This window comes from Henckelia pumila, chromosome 1 (genome assembly GCF_033568475.1).
Source record: "Henckelia pumila isolate YLH828 chromosome 1, ASM3356847v2, whole genome shotgun sequence".
NCBI lineage: Eukaryota > Viridiplantae > Streptophyta > Magnoliopsida > Lamiales > Gesneriaceae > Henckelia > Henckelia pumila.
The window spans coordinates 172,177,208-172,193,920 of NC_133120.1; the positions used below are offsets into that span (position 1 = coordinate 172,177,208).

General features: G+C 38.3%; 2 protein-coding genes across 2 annotated transcripts; one reads left to right on the forward strand and one right to left on the reverse strand.

The window, feature by feature from the left end:
* The first annotated feature begins 1,148 nt into the window (after positions 1 to 1,148).
* On the forward strand, positions 1,149 to 1,499 carry LOC140874468 (protein RALF-like 19). The gene has a single exon (XM_073277758.1). It carries the CDS (start codon positions 1,149 to 1,151, stop codon positions 1,497 to 1,499), a length of 351 nt encoding a protein of 116 aa, XP_073133859.1.
* Positions 1,500 to 2,248: 749 nt separating this feature from the next.
* LOC140875794 (uncharacterized) lies at positions 2,249 to 15,606 on the reverse strand. Its single transcript, XM_073279584.1, has 12 exons — positions 15,307 to 15,606; positions 15,172 to 15,236; positions 14,304 to 14,402; positions 13,769 to 13,901; positions 13,041 to 13,100; positions 12,820 to 12,879; positions 11,970 to 12,092; positions 5,947 to 6,018; positions 3,596 to 3,733; positions 3,256 to 3,411; positions 2,667 to 2,771; positions 2,249 to 2,501 (listed from the first exon to the last, which is right to left on the reverse strand). The coding sequence occupies exons 1-12, from the start codon at positions 15,508 to 15,510 to the stop codon at positions 2,466 to 2,468; spliced, it is 1,251 nt and encodes a 416-aa protein (XP_073135685.1). The 5' UTR covers positions 15,511 to 15,606; the 3' UTR covers positions 2,249 to 2,465.
* Positions 15,607 to 16,713: the final 1,107 nt, after the last annotated feature.

A 16,713-nucleotide genomic window follows, 5' to 3' on the forward strand; every position in this document is an offset into this window, starting at 1 on the left:
ATTCTTGTGGTGCTATCATCATCTATCATTTGTATTTTCATATATTTATTATTTTATTGTTTTATTTGACGACATGTTCTCTGTGAAAATATTTATATTGTATGACAATGTATATCGTATTGTTAAATTTATGATAATATTTTTTTCTTGAATAATGAACGTTTAAAAAACTACAAGTAAATAAATCTAAGTATTTTGATATTTAAATCTTCTAGCTAGGAAACTGGATCTTATTACCATTCACGTAGTTTTTAATTTTGATATTATCATAATAATTAATTTTATAAAAACATCCTTATTAAATTTCTCAAGTGTGTCTAAACTTATAAGAACAAAATTGATAATACAAAATGAAAAACTTTGACCGTATAGTTCACACTTTTATAATTGGTATAAATAAAAAGCAAATTGCATTTACTACCTTAAAAAATATCGGAAAACATAAACCCGCCATATAAAATTAAAGATTTATTCAAACCACGTTTAAATAAGGAACATTTTTTTCAATGATGATGAAACCTGTAGCGGTTATCCTATAGGCGGACTTAATTCGTAAATCCCAGACTACCGTACAACTTACAAATCACGTTAGATTGGTAAATTGCACTGAATAAACCTTGTGTGACATGCTCCGAGATAGTGTTGTAGGAGAAATTGAACACATGACTATCAATAAAGAGCTCACTTTGTACGCAGCAACTCGAATACTACTTAAATATCATTAGTTAAATGCTAGTTGTCCTTTATAAGCTTTGTAAAAAAAAAAAAAAAAAAAGTTTAGATACCCAAATTTCCCATAATTATTTTGCCACGAATAATGAGATTGATATTTCTTAAAACTAAGGAATTATGACATTCAAACATGCACGCGACCTCCTATATTTGCTCTAAGCCCTATATTATATACATGGAAAAACAGGACATTAACTATTGGCAATTACTTCCCCATGCACAAATCTCCTAAATCCACAACCACAAACTCACCATTCATATTCTCTTCTACTCCTCCTATACAAACAACACAAATTCTTCTACTTTCTCTCCCTCCTTTCCGCAGGCGGGCTGAGGAGAAAGAACAACAAAATTACCACAGATTATATAATATTCAACTAAACTCATCTCAATATTCTTCCATCAAGATCCAACTAATGGCTTTCCGGGTCGGGCTTGTTTTCTTGTTGGTAGCCCTGGCCGCCATGCTCATGGCTGCACATTCCAAGGAATACACCGTCGACTTGGGGTTCGACGTGGAGACCGACGGACACGGGCTGGTGGCAGACGCCTTGGACATGGACGAGGAGATGATGATGGAATCCGAGTCGCTTCGGCGTCAGCTGGTGCAGAGCAGGTACATCAGCTACGGGGCCTTGAACAGGAACACCGTGCCATGCAACCGACGCGGCGCGTCTTACTATAGCAACTGCCGAGGCCACCAGCGAGCCAACCCTTACAGGCGCGGCTGCACCAGGGCCACCCACTGCGCAAGGAACAATCATTGAAATCAATGTACGTACGTAAATGCATGCATGGATGACATACGAAGTATTCATGCAGGAATAAAGGAAGACATGTTATATGTTTTATATTTATTTATAAATTAAATATATTTGATTTGGCCTTATTTATTAATTTATTTTTATTTGTGTTTGATCGTGTAACTTCGATCGTTAATTAGGGTGTGAACTTATTAATTAATATTACATCGCTAGGAATAAAAGTACCCGTGGACTGTGGAGGCTGATTTATTCTGTCTTCTTTTTTCCTTTTTCTTGTTTCTTTTGGTATTAGTAAATCCATTTTTGTTTGTGTAATTTCTACATATGTTTCTTTGATATGATGGAATACAATTGTCTATGTGCTAATGAAATAAAATAAATGTAATACTATTTATTTTTTAAAAAAAACATTTACTAGAAGTCCAGAACGCAAAAACAAACCAGAGATTCTAACTTCTGCTTTTTTTACAAGTACTTTTCCGATATAACTTTAGTACCCAATCAATATACTTATTAAAACAAAATGTTTCTAATTCATTGGTTTCTCCAACCAAACAGACTCGATCCTTGTAACTTACTCCGAGGAAAAAAAAAAATACATTAACTAACAATCACCACATGTTTCTTTACCCAAATTATTGATAGGGTGAAATAACAATTTTAAATTCGTTCAATTCATTCAGTTTTCAGAAAAAAAAACTTGGTTCGGCCTAACTGACCTCCTGCAGGCTGCATATGCCTATTTATCAATACAACTGAGAAGCAGACTTAACAATTGGTGTATTTATGCATGGTGTTGTTTTTTTTCTTGTGTACATCTCAGTCTGAACACCAGCTAGCCTTGTTGGAGATATAAATTTAGAAACAAAATTTGGCCACGGCCTATCTTACACGAACCACGAAGGGACCTAAAGTTGACTGTTGCCCTTGCAAAGTATACTGAGACAGTCATCTGCTGCTAACACACGATCAAAACAGCCACCAACGTCGTCTGCCCTGTTCCCTCTGCAGATGATTAACCACCGAGTTACGTTACATGAATGCTTATTGGATATCAAACCAAATCGACCCGATGCTACTCTTCCAAGACTTAACATCCATTTACAGTTTATCATGCATTTCACCAGATGAGCATGATGTGGAGTAACGGATATGAGAAGAAAGGTAAACCTTTTGGGTTTGGTTCTGTGGTTGCAGAACTATAGGCTGAGGGAGGATGGTTTTGTCTGTGTCTTGTAAGTATGGCTCGACTTTCTCTTTCAGCATCTCGTTCAACTGGAAATAATAGTTGTGTAACGACGACAGCCAAAACAATGTCACGCGATAAGCTTTTGATAGAAGAAAAAACACGCCATGATAGTTAAAGAATAATAAGCGGTGACAAAGAGAAAGACTATATCTTGGGAAGAGTTTAAAAACAATCAAATATCTCTTGCCAGAGAAAGACAATATATTCTTCATCTTTCCTAGAAAACCAAGCAAATACAGCAAAAGATTGAGAGGATAAAACAACCATCTTATCTTTAGATTCACCAATTCTTTCTATTATACATGATCTAGCAAGAAGCAGCATTTGCTGGACATGACCAGATTCAAAACAATAACATGGAGCAAATTGATTCACGAGCTATATTATATGAAGAATTTTTGCGTTGTAATATTTTCACTTAGGCCATTATAAAATTGATTGAACTTAAAAAGTCAATTGTTAGCAATAGCACCATTACAGGGCACCAAAGCTTTTCGGGACTATACCAACCTTTTCTTCACGCCATTTTGCTTCCCATTGTCCATCCAATATTTTATCAGCTATTTCCCTTTGCGCATTCAGTAGAATGGTCTTCTCATAGAGCTTTTTTGGATCTTTGAGCTCTTCGTCTGTCCAAGAAGCTTCATTTAGTGGAAGATCCAATTCCTGCAAAATGAATAACGGGGATTTTTGTTTTGTATTTTTTTTTTCTTTGCCCTCAAATAGACATGCCTTGCTTTGAAAAGAAGATTTGATCCCAATTGTCAAGGCTGAAACAAGCACAGAAATACATGGACTAGAACCATAAATAAAATAAAAAATAAAAAACATTAAGGACAGAAAAACATACCCCCCAATTGTACGGCCGTGATGGCGGATTAAGTTTCATGACTTCTGTCTCCAATGCCTTTTTGGCCTTGAAGTATGGAACATTTTTCACAATAACAGGATCATCCTTGGCACGAACGGGATCGATGGAGATCAAGGCCTGAAAAAAACAACCTTAGCTTTGCAACTTATAAATCAACTTATCTTTCTACTGCTGATTCGGGAGCACAATTTCATTCTCAAATGGTAGACTCCAGGTTCATATCATCATTTACTTTTTTCAACTTCAGATCCACGGGAAGGCCAATAACTGTTCACTCATTTGCTAAAAGTTAATATAGAGCTCAGTAAAGAATTCACTAGGACAATTCAGGTAGCATCATCAGTTCCACCAATAATAACAATAATGATAAAAATAATAATAATGAAAGCTATCGATTCCTAAGATAAAGAATGAAATTACCAAATCGAAGTAAAATATGATACTTGGAGATTAACTTCGATCTGTGATTGTAAAAATAAGAGCTGTTTTTTTAATTTTAAAAATGGATGAGGCAGGTGGATATGAAGAGATGGAATTTGCAGTAGCACAAGCTACAATTTCTTATGTCCATCCTTTATGCCCCTCTATTTAATTTAATTATTTTGAAATTTTGAGTTGATCTATATTTCGAGTTGTTGAAATGTGTCTGTCCTACATCGAATATTAAAACTAGTAAATAGCAGCTCATAAACCCATATGGTTATTCCACCCAATAAACAAGTTGTTTGGAATAGAAGGTACAACGCCCCTATCCCACATAAGAAAAACTGAATAGTTAACAATGGTTTATAATGGTTTTCAATGGACTTCTATAGCAACATAGGTTAATTATTTTCGTAAAGCAAGGACGGATACGAAGTAGCTGTTATAGGAGTCCATTATGCACTCGCGAGCCTGGGCGGAACGTGACAGAATGGTATCAGAGTCAGAGACGGTCACCAGCCGGTCGACCCTAGGAAATAAGTCCTATGCAGGACAAAGTGCCAAGTGTGATGGGGGTCACCTCTTGAACCTATAGAACCTATAGGAGCCACCTCTAGGTTCTGGTGAATCGAGGGTCAGGCCGCAACGAGGACGTCACATTCTGAAGGAAGGGTGATTGTGATGACTCTATCCCACATTGGAAGAATTGAAGAGTTAAGAATGGTTTAAACTTCTATAGCAACTTGAGTCAATCATTTTCGTAAAGCGATGACGGATACAAAGTAGTTGATATAAGAGCCCGTTGCGCAGACGCGGGCCTAGGCTCGGGCGCGACAGAAGGCCTTTAGGGTTTATAACCTAACATTGATGCTCTCGTTGAGAGCCAACGTAGCAGAAGGGGTGATTTAGAAAACTGCTACCATCGGATCAATGCTGATAATTGTGTGAAAAGGGAAACAAAAAGCATATTATAAGCCGGATTAAGGTGCATGATGCATGCCCTAATAACTAAAAGGTGTGTGAAAGCCTTCTACAGTGGGCCACCACGGACATCGGCTTCTGAAGAGGTCGAAACAAAAAGTATATTAGAAGCCGGATTAAGGTGCATGATGCATTCACTATGTGAAAGCCTTCTACAGTGGGCCACCGCAGACATCGACTTTTCAAGGGGTCGGTAATGGTACAAATGTCTCGTATCAAATATTAAAACTAATAAAGAGTATATTATAAATCCACAAAGTTATACCACTCAATAGACAAGCTTTTTGGGATGGAACGACTCTTGGGTTTATAACCTAAAAGTGGCGACAAAACATGCTGAAAATTATCCAAAACATATTTTCAAAGAATATGGTTCACATTTGGTCCGGACATTTTCAGCAACCGATTCAACCTCTATAATGGTTCTTTGCCACATCTTCTTTGTTGGCAGTTTAAATGAAAATTTAAAATAAATTACTAAAAACCACCCCCCGGAAATGATAAAATAAGTTCAGAGTTTGAAACAATACAGCTTACCAGTGTCTAAATTGTATGTCATCTTTACATAATTAACCAGGTAATGCACAAAGCCAAACGATTAACAGGACCAGAAGTCCACCAAGTCATACTTAGAAACAGCATGAATTTACAAAATCTTACCCACACCTATTTGATTTACTTGGACATCATCGCTGATGTTATTTGACACTGGGCCATCCAAAAAACTCCATACCATGGTTAGCAGTACAAAAATCATGTCAAATATGATACTTGATAAAGTTGATATACCAGGGAAGGCAGCTGAAACCATTTTATCAAGTTTCACTCTTGTGAATTTCATGAATTGAAGTGTAATTATCAAGGGACGAGCTTGATATTTTGTGTACACTGTAAATTTAAAGAAGAATACAAGAAAATCATCCCACCTCTTGCAAATACTCCCACCCTGGTTTTCGTTTTGCCACTGCATCTCGGAGTTGATCATACCGCATAGATTCCTAAGTGTTGACAATATATATGGAACATGATCAAGCAATGCATATGAAACACACTAAAAACCTATAGCATAGATCCGTTAAACAAATGAGATGCCTAAGCACATGATCATTAGAAGGTCTCAAAAAATGGTAATCCTTGACAGTGGATACTGGATAAGGAAGCAAATTGACATTATAGTCCACCAAAAATAATCAGTCAAGGCAAAGGGCATTTTGTGACAACATAGACTAGATTTTACCCGTGCTTTGAATCATGGACAAAGTTATCTTTGAAATTAAAAACTAGTAAAAAGAAAGAAAAGGTTATCTGTCATGGGCCCAAACACGTCAATCAAGCCCACCATACAAACAGGTCAAGATGCACAGCCCAAGGACATAACTTACCAACGATTCGGTCATGGAAGATTCAAGAATAAGCAGTAGAGAAATCTGCAAGGATTGATACGATCTTTATTTACTTTCCATCTTTTGCCATAGATGGCATAATTTCAGAATTTGATAGTGCATTAAATCACGCCTTTCCTAATAGGCGAGGGATCTTCTTTTGTATTTAAATTGATCAAGTGATTAATTAAAATTATCTTGAATTCCTAATAAACAACTCTTGCAAGAGGTCGAGGGGTTCTCTCAAGGAACGAGCCCCTATATTCATTCAAAATAGGTAAACAAGGTAGAAAAACTTACAAACCCATCACTGATCTTTACGATCAACCACTCCATTGCCCTATAACTAGATCCGATTCCCAGGTTCATAACAAGTTGGTACCAGAGACAAGCGTTACGGGCGATTTCCAGACACTCCAACAGCAACTTACGAGCCTTGTCAATCTGTTCAAGGCCAATATTGAAGAACAAGATCGTCGCCAACAAAATTTGGACCAGCGACTTGATGAACTAGTCTAGCCGCCTTGCAGATATCCATGAGCCGCAACGACAAGGGAAATAATGGCTCATCGGGGTCACATTCCAACGAGTCCCGCACAACTCATGACAATGGAGGAACACATCCATTTGTTCCCATATATTCCAAGATAGATTTCCCTCGATTTAATGAGTTATCTGATCCTCTCAGTTGGATTAGCCGATGCGAGCACTTCTTCCGCAATCAACAATCATCGGAGAATGAACAAGTGGGCCTTGCAGCTTTTCACCTCGAAGGGGACGCTCAACTTTGGTTTTTGAAACCAGAACGCGACCGTCCGAATCTCACACAAAGCTAGTCCCTAGCACACGCTAGTTAACACTCAACAAAGAAATGAACTGAATGCCTCCCAACTCACGTTCCTCACATTAATTTCATACACTCTTTCTAGACTCTTCTAAGCCTATTGGGCTATTTTGATCTAGGCCCAGGTCCGTAACAAATACCAACGACGATTTGAACAATTATCGGCCCGAGCCTCTTCTCTCATCAGTGAACAAGAGGTAGACATTTTTATTACAGGAGCACATTGCAGTTGAGGTGGAAATCCATCAGCCCAAAGATTTGACGACAGCAATGGGCCTGGCCCGATTATATGAGAGACGCTCAGGAGCAAAGCGATCTGAATTCACAACCACCACAAGGCGATCCAACCCCACAACCACTCGGCCCTCGTTCATTAAACAATTGAGCAGATCCGAGATGGAGGAGCGACGCGCCAAAGGTTTGTGCTTTAATTGTGACGAACACTTCGTCCCAGGGCATCGATTCAAGCGCTTATTCCGCCTAGAAGTGATCGAGGCCAGCGCTCCGGACGATGAGGATGACAGGAGGCACCAGACACACTGGGCATTCTATCAATGCGATTTCAGGAGTTCCAACTTTCCAAACCATTCAAGTCAAGGGGCGTATACAATCAGCACACCTCCTCGTTCTTATTGACTCGGGCAGCACCCACTGCTTCCTTGATGCCAGGGTGGTCTGAAGATTGGGGTTGGAAATCACTCAAACAGGAAATCTATCAATTAAGGTGGCTAATGGCAAACAACTTCACTGTGCAGGATCATGTAGGGTAGTACCTATTCAGTTGGGAGAACATCTATTCCAGGTTGATTTCTTTGTCCTAATACTAGGAGAATTTGTTGCAAGTCATGGGTGTCAATTGGCTTCGAACGCTAGGAAGCATTACATGGGACTTCCACAGAATGAAAATGGAATTCCTTTGGGATGGAGAACGTGTTGCATGGCAAGGAGAATCAACTCTGACACCGACAACCAGGAGCCTAGCGGCCAAACTCTCGAAGGATACATTCCGCTCCCAATTACAAGATATCTTGGGGGAATACAGCAGCTTGTTTGAGGAACCAAAGGGACTCCCACCACCTCGAGGATTCAGCCACAAAATTGTTCTTGAGCAAGGGACAGATCCAATCGTCGTCCGACCTTATCGGTACCCCCATGCACAAAAGGATGAATAGAGCGCCAATGTGCTGAAATGTTGAACAAGGGAATTATTCGATCCAGCACCTCTCCCTTTTCTTCGCTGGTTCTGCTGGTTAAGAAATCCGATGTATCCTGGCGCTTTTGTGTCGAGTACCAATCTCTGAATGCAAAAACAGTGAAAGACAAGTTTCTCATCCCAATTATAGATGAATTATTGGAGGAACTTCATGGCGCAGAGTATTTCACCAAGTTGGACCTACGTTCCGGATATCATCAGATTTTAATGGACACTAGGAGTGTCGAGATGACCGCTTTCCGCACCCATCATGGCCATTTTGAGTTTATGGTCATGCCATTTGGCCTCACAAACGCCCCCTCCACATTTCAGGCCCCCATGAACGTCATTTTTAGCAAACTCTTGCGAAAATATGTGTTGGTCTTCTTCGACGACATCTTAGTCTATAGCACAACATGGAGCGATCACTTGCTTCACCTTCAGGCGGTGTTTACCATTCTGAAACAGCAGCAATTATTTATGAATAAATCAAAGTGCTCATTTGATCAAAAACAGGTTTCTTATTTGGGGCACGTGGTTTCCAAGGAAGGAGTGAGCGTGGATGAAGGGAAAATAGCGGCTATTACCCAATGGCCTCAACCCATGACTGTTCGAGCACTACGAGGCTTCCTTGGGTTAGCGGGCTACTATCGAAAGTTTGTACACATGCTGAAAAAACAGGGTTTTGTATGGTCCGAAGACAGCTTGCGTGCCTTTGAGACTCTGAAGAAAGCGCTAACATCCACCCCCGTGCTTGCTCTTCCGGACTTTTCTGTCATTTTTATAGTGGAATGTGATGCATCGAAATCGGGGCTTGGCGCTGTTTTGCAACAGCAAGGCCGACCCATAGAATTTTTCAGCAGCGCCCTTGCCCAACGTCACAGCAAACTCCGAGCTTATGAGAAAGAATTGATTGGCTCACAAAAGCGGTGCGTCATTGGCACTCCTATTATTGGGGAAGCTCCTTTATTGTCAACACAGATCACTATAGCCTCAAATTCTTGCCGGAACGTCGCATTTCGACCTCACCACGACAGCATTGGATAAGTAAATTATTGGGCTATGATTTTAAAGTCGAGTATCGTGCGGGCAAATCAAATATTGTAGCCGTTGCACTCTCACGTCAAACTGAAGTTGAAGGCGGCTTGATGGCCATTTCCAAACCTCACTGGGACTTCTTGGCAGCAATCAGGGAGACACATTCCACCAACCCTGAAGTGCAGCGCATAGTACAAGAAATACAGAGTGGAGATGACCTTGGGAATTCCAGGATGGCATCTTAAGGTTTAAATCCAAGATTTACCTCCCCCCCCACACAAGACTATAGCAGCACCCATCATCGCCATGATACACGAGAGCTGCCATGAGGGCTATCAGCGTTCTCTCCATCGTTTGTGCCGTGACTTCTATTGGTCAGGCATGAAGCGACAGGTTCAGGAACTTGTCTCTAATTGTTTGACATGCCAGCGCAACTAAACCGAAGCTTTGAAACCAGCGGGACTCCTACAACCCTTGCCAATTCCTCACCACTTTTGGACGGATATTTCGATGGATTTCATCGAGGGACTACCACGTTCGCAAGGGAAGACTGTTCTTTTGGTGGTTGTCGATCGCTTTTCAAAATATGTTCACTTTCTAGGGCTCACCCATCCGTATACAGCGGTTTCAGTGGCCAAAATTTTCTTCGACAGCATATTTAAACTCCATGGGCTACCAGAAACAATCGTGAGCGATAGGGATGCCACTTTCACAAGTACCTTTTGGCAGGAACTTTTCAAGTTGAGTGGAACAAAATTGTGCTTCAGTTCAGCCTGTCACCCTCAATCTGACGGACAAACAGAGGCTGTAAACCGCATACTGGAAATGTACCTGTGCTGCTTTACAGAGGATCACCCACATAAATGGTTTGAATGGCTTTCTTGGACTGAATTTTGCTATAACACTAGTTTTCACACTGCTTTCAAGGCCACCCCTTTCGAATTAGTGTATGGTCGCAAGACCCCCTAGCCTCTTATCCTACGTTCCAGGCCAAGCACGCATTGCACAGGCTGATCATGCGCTGCAGCAGCGTGACCAGCTCTTACACGAGTTCCGTGATCGTCTTTTGCAAGCACGCAATGTCATGAAACTGAATTATGATGCCAAACATCGAGACGTCACCTTTGAAGTAGGGGACTTGGTGCTCCTAAAGCTTCCAGCATACCGCCAGCAGAGCATTGAACCTCGTAGCAATACCAAACTCTCTCATCGCTACTTTGGTCCGTTTACAGTGTTGGAGAAGGTGGGACAGGCCGCTTACAAACTCCAGCTACCTACAGACTCCAAAATACAACCAATTTCCACGTCTCAAAGTTTAAAAAATTCAAAGGCGGGTCCTTCCCCAACCCAGTCCTGCCAGCAGCTTCATTCACCGGGCCGCCACTCTCACCAAGGGCCATTCTGGACAGACGTATGCAGCACGGCAGAAATGAAGTCTTAGTACATTGGGGCGGTCTTTCACCGGCTGAAGCTTCCTGGGAAGATGAAGAGATGTTCACCACTCGATTTCCTTCCTTCGTGCTTGAGGACAACCACGATGTCCGGGAGGGGACAGATGTCATGGGCCCAAACACGTCAATCAAGCCCACCAAGATGCACAGCCCAAGGACATAATTTACCAACGATTCAGTCATGGAAGATTCAAGAATAAGCAGTAGAGAAATCTGCAAGGATTGATACTATCTTTATTTACTTTCCATCTTTTGCCATAGATGGCATAATTTCAGAATTTGATAGTGCATTAAATCACGCCTTTCCTAATAGGCGAGGGATCTTCTTTTGTATTTAAATTGATCAACTGATGAATAAAAGATTATCTTGAATTCCTAATAAACAACTCTTGCAAGAGATCGAAGGGTTCTCTCAAGGAACGAGTCCCTATATTCATTCAAAATAGGGAAACAAGGCAGAAAAACTCACAAACCAATCACTGATCTTTACGATCTACCACTCCATCGCCCTATAACTAGATCCGATTCCCAGGTTCATAACATTATCACTCACATGAATAACACCTACATGATAACTCTGGTACCCGGTGATCGAAAAACAAATGTCTTTTACACAGGGATTGCTTAAAGTATATGATGTAGCATAGCAAACAAAAATTAAGAGTCAATCGGGTAACGTGAGAAAGTCCACAATAACAAAAATAGTGTTCAGTCGGATTTAAAGAGGATCCTGGTACTTTACTTGTTTTGAAATATGTAACTATATTCAGGACATTATAAGGTTTTGTTCCAGATCATACGAATTTTAACATGCATTCCCTGTCTAAGATTCTTTTAACTTCTTGATACATTCACTTGTAAATTGTTGCAGTTTAGCCAAAGACGGTCCAGGACTGTGAACTATTAATCAGACAGCACGTTTCATTCTCACACAATGAGCTTGATCATGCTTGATCGATATCATTGTGTGCAAGAGAATAAGAGATACATTATTTATACGTAAGAACCAAGTAAAAGAAATGAACAGAACTAGAACTTGGACCTTGTATTGCCACCATATTTTCTGCTTAACATCATCATCAAATTCAATACCTCCCACAACCTGAGGCAAGGTTATCAACCAAAATGCAGCAATGCTTGGGTCCTTCATACTGTCAATTATATGCTGCAACAGAACATAATAATGGATTTAACCACAAAGGAATACACATAACCTAAGACAAACTTGAAAACTTTCTGTGATGATACTTGGTAAACAATGAATACAGAAATCTGATATTTATTAGAAAGATGGCTGTTATCAGGAATGTGTCAAGTGAACGAGATCAAATATTGATGTATGCAGATGGGTTACCTTTTACAAAATTGAATTTAAAAGGATCTAGTTGTTGTTTTGTTCTAATCTGTCTCTCTAAATGTCTTCTGTTCCACTTGTCTACATTTAAGTTATTTAAGATCACATCAAAACAGTACTCTCACAGCTACTAGACAAAGCATGCCCTGCAATGTTCCTTCATTGAGAAATTCTACATGATCAATCAGAGAACAAAAACCATACTGCAGCAATAACTTATTTAGTATAAGATTGTGCGCCTAAAAGTGCCACAAAGTAAGTCCCAAATTCAAGTATTTCTCCAGCAGTAAGCATTCATAAAGCAACTATAGCTTCAGATTCATTAACAAATAAAAAGGACATCTGCAATTTAAAAAATCGAACAGCAAAATGCACAGAACAGATAGATTGAATACAAATCAACCTCTACAGCAGTAAGTGCACTGCAGTTTGATATAATCCAAAATTCAAATGGATTTCTCATACCAAGAGAAAAGCAAACAATAAGCTAATAAAACTTTCATATCCATAGAAAAGAGAACAGCGAGGATAGACTGACCTCATACGGATAGTCCATCTTGCGCAAGATATTATATGCTCTCCATGGAGGTTCCATGATCTGAACAAATTTAAAGAGTCGCGTGTTACAAACTAACTGACAAAAATAAGCATGCAGTCTATTTACATTATGTCAATTCGATTAAAAACTTAGTTGCCAATAATTGCTTTTCTTGAATAATGCACCTTAAAGTTAAGAAAGTAGTGTACAGAAAAGCTTACATCATCAGCAGAGATCCTAACTGGTGACTTGCCATTGCATTCTGGGCATTTCATCACTCCCTATAAAGTATCAAAGTGCTTCATGGAATAATCAAACCCCACTTACTCATAGTCTCTAAAAACCTTAGGCAGCAAAGTCCCACAAGGAAACAGATACACAGAGAATTATCAAATAGATACACTTTGACTCATCCTCATTTTCTATCACCCAAAATGAAAACAAATAATATCATTCATGTTTATTCATTTCACCACAAGATAGACGTTTAATACAAATTTTATAACTTCCCAAAAAATACGCTATTATGATCTGAATTCCAATCCAAAACAGAATATTTAAAAAATTTAAGTGACTTTTATTATGATGTCCCGCCACTACCAAACAAAGTCACGTGAATTGATATTCATAGTGAAAATAGTATTTTCCGAGACCACCCAAACCATAGATTTCATCCTCATAAAACATATTACCAAAACAATTTCCAACAACACTCCTTTTCGTAACAAAAATTTCAAAACTGAGTTAAAAAAGAATTAATAAAGCCTAACAAGGCTGAAATGATCTCTTTAGTAAACATTAACAAAGAGAACCACTCAACCAAAACATCATTGTTCAAGTATATGAAACTCTATGTCATATTTATACACGGAAAGAAGTAATGTTATGAAAAAAGCAATACTAGAAAAACTAAACGATTATTTGCTCAAGTATAATTGAAAGTTCTTACTGATCCGTTACAACTTGGGCATTCTTTAGATGGCAGTGGCAAATTGAGGTCAACACTCGAAGGAAGGTGCACCAACTCAGCTCGATTCTCAGCAATTGCATCAGCAATACTTTCAGCTGTTGCCTTCTCTCCACTACAGAAATTTTCATACCCCACCAATCCAAAGTTTCGCGTAAATATGGCAACAAGTCACAGCAGAGAAATGACAAATATATAAATAATTTTTTTCTTTAAAAAAAAAAGTAGAAACAGGCATCTTTGCTCCCTGCCCTTACTCACCCCAAATAAAAGAATGAAAGAAAAGAGGTCAAGAATGTAGCCATATGCCCATTTAAGATGTTGATAGAGCCAGTCAGAATACAGCAAGAAGATTATACAAGTTATGAACACACATGCATTATAACCTTAGACTTTGGTACAGGGGAACTACAGTAAATTGCAGGTCCTTATCAATTGCAGTAAGGTTGGAAACAATTGTTCAGTAGTCCAATAATTATACCCTCCCACGAGTATTGATTGCATTAACTTTTGCTACCTTCTCAAAGTATAATTTTTCACTTGGAACTGCAATGTTCCGGAGCCTTTGCACATGGTACATTGCATAGCTTGCCATCCATTGCACGTCCGACAATTCCTACATTTCAAACGCTGGTCATCAATTAGTAACAACTTAAGAAGTTAACTTTCAAACATGACATAATTAAGTTAGAACCTTAAAGTCGGTTCACCATTTGGAAAAAATAAAAGGAAGTTGAATAGGTAAGAGCATAAATAGAACTCATCAACTAACAGCGCGACAAAATTCAAGTGCAAAAGGTTTAAGCATAAGGACTTCAGAGTTGGAAAGATAAGAGCCAGATACAAATGGAATGGGTAAATAACAAGAGGACTCATTAATTATTTAGTAGCTCCAAATTCTAGAATCTAATCTGATATTCCGAATGTCAGAAACTCAACAGAAGCTCTCAATGGATATAAGCTTCTCAGAAATTTTCCAACGTTCAGCTCACTCCATCTGCTTTATTCAACCTTGTGATTCCTCAGTCCAATTGATTCATAATTGCAATTATTTTCATGGTTATTCACCTTAATAGGTGTCAAAGATTATCAGTTAATGATAGACAATCTTACATGTTTTTTCCCTCCAAATTTTTTCACCCAAAGAGTCCTCTTCCACATTACATATGGAAACAAATAAAATGTAGAAACCAACTGAGCAAAGGGCAAAAGAATTGCATTTCCACTGACTCACGTCAAAGGTTTTTCACTTCCTGTATGATTTCCCTGATGTTAAATTCTTGAAAGTTAACTTGACATGTTTCGTTATCCCCAAATGTGAGACGAGAAGACCCAACACCATGCCATCAAAAGTTACAGGACGATTAAAAAAAAAAAAAAATCACCTTTGACACAACACCTTCCTTCCCAACTCAAACGCAAGATCATAAGTTCCAAGAGTCGAAACAACCTGAGAAAACACATACTTGTCAACACACGAGGACCCAATAGTAACAAGAAACAGAGGGATGCCAACATACGAAAATGGCAGAGTAAGAGAGCTTGGATATGAGTTCCGGGACGCCAAACCCACGAGGAGCAGAGCCAGCTATGCCGAAGGCAAGCGTGAAAGGCGAAAGCACCACCTTGACAGGGAAATCAAGAATGTCAATGAGTTGCGGCGCATAGTGGCGCGTGAAATGCTTGTACTGAAGGTCAGTGAATTGTTTGATGCTCTTCAGCATCTTGTCTGGTTTACAGCTCCAATTCAAGGGAAATTGCAGGCCCTCAAACCCTTCTGCGGATAATTCTCGCTTCGATTTTTATGGGGTTTATATTATATACTGTGAGCAAACCACCCATATCATCCATATGTTCAAATTGGGGAAAATTAGCATTTTGGTGTTTGTTTTTTGGTTTTCGTCATATATGCTATCATGTTTTGGAATTTAAAAGATGTCTAATTATTTTTGTAATAAATATTTTTTATTTTTTCATGTTTTATCAGTTTATTGGTTTGAGATAATTACAACTAACTAATAAAAAAATATTTTTTTACGATTAAATTTTTTTTAATCTAAATAATTTAATAAAATCTGAAATATGTTAATTTAATTTATTAAATGTAAAATACTTTTGTTCTTTTAAAAAGTAACAAAAAAACATTCATTTATATCGTTCTCAATTGTAACTTCGATTTTTTTATTTATTTGGCACTAAGTATTCGCCTACTTAGCACCTATTAATGATCATATAAATAAGTTTCAACCTAAATTAACAAAATTAGCTAAAAAACTAAAAATATATTTAAAACATACTTTCGTTCTTTTAAAAAATAACACTCTAATATATTTTTTTATCGTTCTCAACTATGGTTGACTTTTTTTGTTCCGCTTTTCTCGAAAGCGGAGCTTTTTAGGTATGTTTCACTTTTATCACGCTTAAGCGTGCTTTTTAGAACACTACAAATAAGCAAAATTTTGCTGCTCCCTCCAGTTTCGGCGACGGAGGAAAAATACAAAAAAAAAATCAAGTTATTGTACCTTTTAGAACATAATTATTATTTTAAAAAATAATTAGAAGGTCAACATCTAAATTTTAAACCTAATTTATTTAATTATAAAATCATAAAAAAATATTTATTTTAAAAGCTTAAGCGGTGAAGTTGGAAAGTCAACTTCTAAATTCTAAATTTAATTTATTTTTAAAATAAAAAATATAGGCTCTTATTCTAACTTAATCGAGCTTAATTTGGTCAAAACCGTATCTTTTTCATGACCAAAATAAAAAAAAACAAGTCAACTAATAGGACCAAATCCAAAAAAAATCCAAATTCCTGTACTTTTTTTCAAAACATAACTTTGTATAGGACCGAAATCAAAAAGTAAGTCAACTTATAGGACCAAAATCAAAACAATCAACATGTAGGACTAAATTCAAAATAAAAA